General features: G+C 52.5%; 1 protein-coding gene across 1 annotated transcript; it reads left to right on the top strand.

Moving 5' to 3' along the window:
• Positions 1–902: 902 nt before the first annotated feature.
• Positions 903–2,137, top strand: LOC136373399 (protein Wnt-11b-like). Its single transcript, XM_066338305.1, is given in 4 exon segments — positions 903–965; positions 967–974; positions 1,062–1,282; positions 1,692–2,137. Coding segments are annotated over 4 exon segments (738 nt in total).
• The last annotated feature ends 6,482 nt before the right edge of the window (positions 2,138–8,619 follow it).

The following is an 8,619-nucleotide window of genomic DNA, read 5'->3' as shown; positions in this document are numbered from 1 at the left end:
CTTTCCAGAGAGAGGGGAAGTAGCACAGCCAGGGAGAAAGTGAAAGCCTAAATAATGGGTTTCAACCTGTGACCCTTTCCAAAACCTGGGGTCAGCTGGGCTTGTGTCAAATGTCACCTCCCAGTGTGGGAAAATCCTGGCCTATCTGGTTCCTCACGAGCTCCAAGCAGCACTTCTGGTTTAGTACTTGTAGGAGGGAGAGATCCCAAGAAATGCGCCTTGTGACAGGCATGTGCCAGCCTTGGTGCCCTGCCATGGCACCCTGGGCAGCCCCTGCTGGCACTTCAGGGCTGGAGCCTGTGCCAGTTCAGGGATGTGCACTCCTCTGGGACAAGTAAAATGTGTTTTTTCAAGCTTTCTGTAAGGAAAATAAGAAAAAAAATATAAATTATGAACCTGTGCTGACCTCAAAGGAGGGTGCAGCTGGGGGGGGGGGGGGTGTCAGGCTCTGTTCCCAGGGGACAAGGGACAGGACAAGAGGACATAGCCTCCAGCTGTGCCAGGGGAGGTTTTAGTTGGATATTAGGGAAAATTTCTCATGGAAAGGGCTGCCCAGGGCAGTGGTGGAGTCACACCCCTGCAGTGATTTAAAACCCATGTGAATGTGGGACTTTGGAGACATGGTCAGTAGTGGCCTTGGCAGTGCTGGGGGGAACATCCTGCAGCGGCTCATCCCTCAACCCCCTCCCAAGTGCTGTTTGGGGACGGCCACTGCTAATGACAGCTGGAGCTCCCTCCAGCTCCTCCTTGTCCCTAACCCTGTGAATGGCACTGAAACCGCCTTTGTTCCCCTTCCCGGGGGTCAGGACCCGCCACCACTGCTGCTATAAAAGGGGTGGTGGGGCCGAGCGGCCCCAGCCCCATCCCAGCTCCCCGTCCCCATCCCAGCTCCATTCCCGGCCATGGGCCGCCCCTCCGCCGCTGCCACCGCGCTGCTGTGCCAGCTGGGCGTCTCCGCAGCCATCCCAGTGGCTGTGAGTAGGGATCTCTCCTTCCAGAGCCCCTCTTGGGGGTCCCTCGGGGCGCTGTGGCCCCTCAGTGACCCCCACTTCTCCCCACAGCGGGCTGGCGGGCAGCGGGGTGTCCTGGAACGAGAGCCAGCACTGCTGGCTGCTGGTGCCGGAGCAGCTGCAGCTGTGCCGCCGGCACCTGGAGGTGATGCCCAGCATCGTCCGTGCCGCCCGCCGGACGCAGGCGCTGTGCCAGCAGAGCTTTGATGACATGAGGTGGAACTGCTCCTCCATTCAGCGTGCCCCCAGCTTCGGCCCCGACCTGCTCACAGGTAAGGGATGCTCCTCCCGCCGAGGCGCTGCTCCGGCTCTGCCCCAGGAGCATCCCGGGCTGGCAGCGTGTTCCAGGGTCGCCTCTGCCTTGGATTTCTGTTTTGGAGTAAATATCCTGCCTTTACATAGTGTTAATCTTGTGGAAGTTCTATCTGAGGGAGGTGACAGACAGTAACTTCCATTTCAAACAGCTGCCAGAGGCTCCAAATAAAGCAGAGAAAGAGATGGGGATACAGGTTGGATATGGACAGTGTAATACAGGGGGGCAAAGGTTAAAACAGGAAAATTGAGAGGCCTCTGATTTATCCTGCTGCAAGACAAAATGCAGAAACTCCTTGCTCTGTGAGATGTGTGAGAGGAGAGCCTGGCTGGGCAGGGAGGGAGGAAATATCCCTGTTTTCTCCACAGGAACATGGGAAGCCACCTTCGTGCATGCACTGGCAGTGGCAGCCGTGGCTATGGGCATCACCCGCTCCTGCACCTCCAGAGAGCTCTCACTGTGCTCCTGCAGCTCCGGCCCCTTTGAGCCCCCTGTGCCCGGCTCCTGCTGGGGCAGCTGCGGGGACAACCTGAGCCACGGCCTCCAGCTTGGAGCCGCCTTCACCGACAGCTCCGGCAGAGCCGGCACCGGGGGCACACCAGGGCTCAGGGCCATGAACCAGCACAACGGAGCCATGGGATGGGTGGTGGGTGCAGGACTCCCAGGCTCTGCAGGTTGGGATGGGGGATACGAAGCCCACCAGGGCTGCTGCATCCAGGTCTGGGGCCCCCAACACAAGACAGGCATGGACATGTTCAACAAGTCCATGTCTGGCCATGGATATGCTCTGAGGGCTGGAGCTTCTCTGCTCTGAAGCCAGGCTGGGAGAGCTGGGAGTGCTCACCTGGAGAAGAAAAGGCTCCAGGGAGATCTCAGAGCCCCTTCCAGTGCCTAAAAGAGCTCCAAGAGAGCTGGAGAGGGAATTGGGACAAGGGATGGAGGGACAGGACAAGAGGGAATGGCTTCCCACTGCCAGGGTTAGATGGGATATTGGGAAGGAATTGTTCCCTGTGAGAGTGCTGAAGCTCAGACAAAGGTTGCTCAGAGGAGCTGTGGCTGCTCCTGGATCCCTGGAAATGTCCAAGGCCAGGTTGGATAGGGCTTGGAGCAACCTGGCATAGCAGAAGGTGTCCCTGTCCATGGCAGGGGGTGGCACAGGATGATCTTTAAGGTCCCCTCCAACCCAAGCCAACTGTTCCATGATTCCATGATCCTGCTGCCTCCTGCTCTGAGCACATCAACTCTGGGAGAGGCCAGGGCCTGGGAGGGCAGGTCCGCAGGTCCCCTATCTCTCTGCAGGCCATGCAACAGGAGCTCGGTGGGCAGTGACAGCTGTGACCTGCTGTAGAGAATAAATTGTTAGAAAGTTGATACAAAGTTCCAATGTTATAAGTTAATGAGGATAATGAGTTGTTGGTTGAATGAGTTGTGTAAATTCCCTTACTGGTATGGCCCCAGCTGCTCCCCTCTCCAAGACAGTGAATCACCAGAGACCATGAGGAGGAGGATGACATCACCTAGTATGCAAATGTCAGATTCCCATGGGACTTAGTGGAGAGGGAATTTGCCTAGTGGAGACTCCTAAAAACAATGAGCTACTGTCCAGGTAAAGAGCTGAAGTAACACTTCTAACCAGAAGGAACACTGGACAACATGAATGCTCTAGCCAGGATCCCTCACCTTCATCACCCTAACCAAAGTGAGCTAGGAGTGACATGGGGACCCTGAACCTGAAACCAGCAGGCATCTTCTTGGAGACTCCTGTGAGAAAGGATGACCCAGATCTGGCAGACGACAGAGCTGACATTCTCCTTCTCCACGCTGTCAGGAGCAGCGTTGGTGTGTGTACACCCTACGGGCCTCCTTTCCTAGACTGTTTCCAATAAAGCTGAAATCACTAAGGAGCCTGTCTCCTAGTATTCATAACACTGCTGTGCTGGGGCCGTGGCTACAATACCTACACGGAGGAGGTGCAGGAGCGCTGCCACTGCCAGTACCGCTGGTGCTGTTCCGTGGTGTGCAGGCACTGCTGGCACAGCCTGGAGAGACACATCTGCAAATGAGGAGAATCGGTGTTGGCACCCACCAGGCATGGCTGGACACCAGGAGCCCATCCCAAGGGATGCCGCTAGCAAGGAGGAGGCTGTGCAGGAAGCCTGGTTTCTCATGGAAAGCCTCAGACAGAGATTTTGGGAAGCCTTTTGTCCCTTCCAACCCAGAGCTCAGGGCAGGACAAAGAGCTGCCCTCCTGCAGCTGGTCAGTGGCCAGCCCTTTGTCTCCAGCTGGGAAAAGCCATTGATCATTCCACAGGCCCCTTTCTCCAGGGAGAACAGGGACCCTGAGCTGCAATTTTCCCTTTGCAGGAGGATTCTGACAGCGGCCTGAAAGCCAGGAGTGATAGATGGAAGGGGGTAGAGTTATCCACTGGGAAAAGGCTGCAGGGATGGAACACTGCTGCTTCGGGTGAGGAGGTCATGCGCAGCTCCTTTGGGAACAAGATTCTGCTGTAGGCTCATCCAGGATGCTCCTCCTCAGGGGAAAACTGCTCCAGAGCCCATTGCAGCATCCCAGTGGAGACCATTTGCATGGAGATGGCAGAGACACCAGGGACAGAAGAGGTCCTGGAGGCTGCCAAAACTGGGCAGCCTGGCAAACCCACACCTGACCATGTGTTAACAATCCAGCCGTGACATCACTGTAGCTTCTGTCCCCATGTTGGAGGTGGAAGCCCACTCAATACATGAAATTCTCATGGCTTGTCCTTCCTGCCCCACCTTCTGGCCCATGGAGGTCTTCAGCCCACTCCTTCCATCCTTTGGGACCAGGTGTGTTGGAATTCTGGCCTGAAGAGGGGACACAACTCCAGGGCCTTAGGGAAGCAAGAAATAACTTTTAGTTTCTGTACTTCCTGTAAGTGGGATTCTCGTATGTGTTTTTAAATAAATGTTATAATGCTCTGTGCCTTGTTTTTTAGGACAGTCTTTCCTCCATGTCCTTCTGAGCTGGTCCTGGAGAAAGAGACTGTAAGGAAAGCCTTGTGTCCTTAAACCCCATGTCCATACTTTTCCTTTCACACATCTGAGGACCAGCTCACTTTCAACTCTTTCTGCTTCTCACTGGCCCAGATTTGCCTTTAATTAAAGATCTCTGCCTGCCTCAGCTCCTGTTTTATCCTCTGCTTCCTCAGGTCTCTGGCTGCTTGGGATTCAGGGTGGGTGCTGGAAACTGTGCAGTCCAGGGTTATTTTCTGTTCCTTGGAAATGTGGGCAGGATGAGCCAAGGGCGTGTGTGAACAGCAAGGTGTTAGGAGCCAAGGATGGGGGCTCCCACATTTCCCTTAGTGTGGAGGCTGTTAAGCCAGACAGTGTTAATACAAACAGGTGCTGGAGAGACTCCAGAGCACCAGGAGGACAGGTAAATGGAGTGGGAATCCTCGGGTGGATTCCTGCACCTCCCAGCATTTCCTGGAGGCTGCAGCAGCTCTGCTTTATTTTTGGTTCCCATTGACTGGAGTTGGCCATGCTCAGCCCGAGCCCAGCTGGACGATTACTCATTTCCATATGCATTTCATAATTTTTAATGGTCTCTGCTGGGTCATGGAATCAATTAATGAGCTTTTCTTGTAAAACATCCCTTCCCCTTAATGTGCTCCAGGTTTCTGTGTGAGCAGGGAAGGAATCAGAGGTGTCTCTAGAAGATGCAGGCGCTAGAAGTTGAGCCCGAGCTCGAGGAGTGCCAGGAGTGAGTTAATCCTGGTTATCACTTGTTAATGTGTCATTGACTGGCTCTGCCTGCTGCCATCTCCCTTCCTAGAGCGTCTGGAAAGCCGCAGCTGCCCAAGGCCAAAAGCTATCTCGAGTTTTCCTTTTAAAATGCAGTTAGGGGTCAGTGCCCGGCATTCCTCAGAAAAAGGAGTTTCAGCTGCCAGGCTGCAAAACAGCCGCGGTTTCTGTGTCCGGAGGGCTGCAGGTACTAAATTGGGATTGCTTCAATGCCTTCCCTCCATCCATCTCCCAGATCACTGGGAGGTGACACCGAGAGGGGCTGCGAACTCCACCGAGCATTGCAAAACGAGCTAGTGAGAGGAAAAAAAAAAAACAAAAAAACCGGGAAGGATCTTGTGGAGTGAGAACTCCAGCCAGGAGGGTGGGAAATGTGATTTGCATTTGGTAACTACAAACACACGTCGCCTGGGGGAGAGGAGAGGAGCCACAATAGCAAGGAATGCCCAGGGGAGCTGTCGGGATCACTCCTAGAGAGGTCTCGTTGGAATTTCTGCCTGGGAAAAGGCAGGGTCAAGTGCTGAATATGCAGAATCCACTCCTCTCCCTCCTTGACTCCAAGGCCGACAGGAAAGAGCTGTGAAAAGACTGGAGGGGTCGCTGTGCAGCCGGAATCTGCCGGAAATGGGAAGGCGCCGAAATTAGCTGGAGAGTGCAAAAGGTCAGGCTGGCATGGGGGGACAACGCTCTCAGTGGGAGCTGCTGGAATCCAGGCCCACACCTGGAATTAGCAGGGATGTGAGATCTGCAGGGCTGGGAGCATCCCCCAGGATCCGGGAGCCAGAGGATGGATGGAGTGGGAATGATCCCTGTTTGTCCCCAGGGGTTTTAAGGGAGCAATGTTGGTGTGAATGTGGTTATTTGTTGCTAGTCAAACTTGTGCAAACAATCAAGTCTGGAGGAAGGCAAGTGATTTTCACGGATTCTTTTGATTTTGCTGTTAAAACACTGATTTATTTATTTTTCCTTTTATTTCCTTATTCATTGAGGGATGCCGCATAACTCATTCCAGGAGGATAATATCAGCAAGGGCAAGAAACTGTTGGTAATTAAGTATTTTGGAGGAAGGATGACTCTGTGTTCAAGGATATGTTGGGACATTTCTTCTGCACAGCCCTGGAGTGCAGCTCCCACTGGTATGTGGATCAGGACCTGCACCTGCTTTTTCTTGTGCTGCTCACAGAGCTGAGCCAGAAGGAGGAGAAAGCCCAGGATGGGGCTCAGCTGTGGATCGACATTTCACAGAATCAGGGACTCCTGGAATGTTTTGGGTTGAAGGGACCTTAAAGCTCGCCCAGTTCCACCTCCCAGCATGAGCAGGGAACCTTCTCCTACGCCAGGCTGCTCCAAGCTCTGTCCAGCCTGCACTGCTGGGAATATTTGGGGGATGTTACTGTGACCTTTGGGATGGTTGGTCCCTGCACCATCACACCACAAGACACACACATGAGTAAACGCCTGTATTTAAGGAAAAACCCTTCCCTCTCTGTTCTCCTTTATTCCTGGGGTGTTCAGCAGTGCCATGGTGCTCTAAAGATGACAAACCAGAACAGGGATTGTCCGTGTGGGGATCTTCGGCTGAGGGACAGGGACAAACAGGGGTAAGAACCATAAGATCCAAGAGGAACCAGCTGCAGACTGAGGAATTTTGGGTGTAGCTGGAAGATCAGTTCTGGCAGAGGCTGTGGGGAGTGGGAGGGGAAGCAGCCCTCCATCCCTTGGAATCATGGAATTCTTGGATGGTTTGGTAGAAGGGACCTTAAAGCCCATCCAGTGCCATTCCCTGCCATGTGCAGGGACACCTTCCCCTATCCCAGGTTGCTCCAAGCCCCATCCAACCTGGACGCTTCCAGGGATGAGGCAGCCACAGCTTCTCTGGGAAATCCATTCCAGGGCCTCCACACCTTCACAGGGAAGGGTCTGATTTCTCCCAGGCCAGGCAGCCATTCCAGCAGGGAGGGAGCCTGGGAACTCTCTCCTCTGCAAGCAGACACTAACATGGCTGTGAACCACCCTGGGGCTGCCATCCCATCCCACTGGGAATATCCAGGAGATCCTCTCATCAGCCCAGACCTGGGGCCAGACAGGTTTTGAGGACCCACAGCACTCCTGGACTCTGTGAGTAACAATTCATTGCACAATCTGACACAGGCATGAAGAAAACAAACAGAATAAATTGTAAACTGAATCATCCTCAGAGGCTGAGTTAGAATTACTCAGGAGTAACAAGCAGTAATAGTGGTTGCTACATCCATACTTTGCTCACAGCCAGGTCAGTCACCTCTATTTCTAAGGGAAATAACCTGCTCCTAAAAGCACAGATTTAACCGTAATCTGCCTGATGCCTGGTTGAATTTTAGAGATTTTAGGAGGGAAACAAATTAAAAAAAAAAAAAAAGGCTCGCATGTCCCACTTGTACTGTAGAAAAAGTAGAGAAGAATAGAAAGGGGTTGTTGAGATATTAAATTTGAAGAATTAAGGACTTTAGTTAAACTAGATATTGCTGACGTAGACTTCCCTTTACTAACTAGACATTGTTGAAGTAAACTTCCCTTTTTTAACATAAGCCGGATTTAAGGAACTGATAAATCAGGAGGCCTGTCAATTAATCAATAGACTCCAAGAACACAATGTGATCATAAATCAGATAGTCTTGAGAAAACAGGATCCAGGTGTCACCAACACTAAAAGGTTAAAAAGTCAAAGCGAGGAAGACGCATCTTACTTCATCATTTTGAGACCCCACCCCATAAGAAGGACCACCGACCCATTTCAAAGAACAAACTATGCATGCTTAATTGCTTTTTGGCTAATTACCATAGGAAGCGGGGAATGGGATGGACCAGAGTTATGAATATGCATTTGTGTTTTGGGTATTCAATACTCCTGTACATAAAAAAAACCCTGTGATCATCTGTAAATCGCACCTGTGTATTTGGGAGCTATCCTGCACGCTGCCTGGTGTCGTAATAAACATACACTTTCTAACTTCAAACTGTTAGAGAGTCTTTGTCCGTCATAGTTGGATATTGGTATTAGATCAATATCCATATTTTTTTAACAAATCATTTTGGCGACCGCGGCAGGACACTGCTCTCTCTGGCCGAGGGGGCCATCGGGGTCTGGGACCCCTCAGGGCGCCCGCCCAGAATTTCCTGGGAAGAGGGCTCCCGTGGCCCCGCTGACACCCCCGGGGAAAGACCAGAGCCTGCTGGAACTACGGACAAAAGGTATGTTTAAAATATTGGGAACAGGTATCTTTGAATAGAGGCAGCTTATAAGTCATAAGAGACGTCTTATGCAAAGCAGAACCCTGACTGGGTTTTGGAAACTCCGCGGAGTCTTGTAAATGGTTGGTTGTGTTCCAGGTAGAGCTGGTAATTTGAAGCTCCGTCCCGAGTGCAGGGGGCGGGCAGCGGCAGCGCCAGGGCCGCAGGTTTTGTTGGTTTTAGGAGCAGTGGGGGCTCCGATTTTGGCTTGTAGTTTAAAGGTGCGCCTTGGTGATCCATAAT

The sequence above is a fragment of the Sylvia atricapilla genome, chromosome W (assembly GCF_009819655.1).
Source record: "Sylvia atricapilla isolate bSylAtr1 chromosome W, bSylAtr1.pri, whole genome shotgun sequence".
In the NCBI taxonomy this organism is placed as follows: Eukaryota; Metazoa; Chordata; class Aves; order Passeriformes; family Sylviidae; genus Sylvia; species Sylvia atricapilla.
This window is presented reverse-complemented; position numbering and strand designations above follow the sequence as displayed.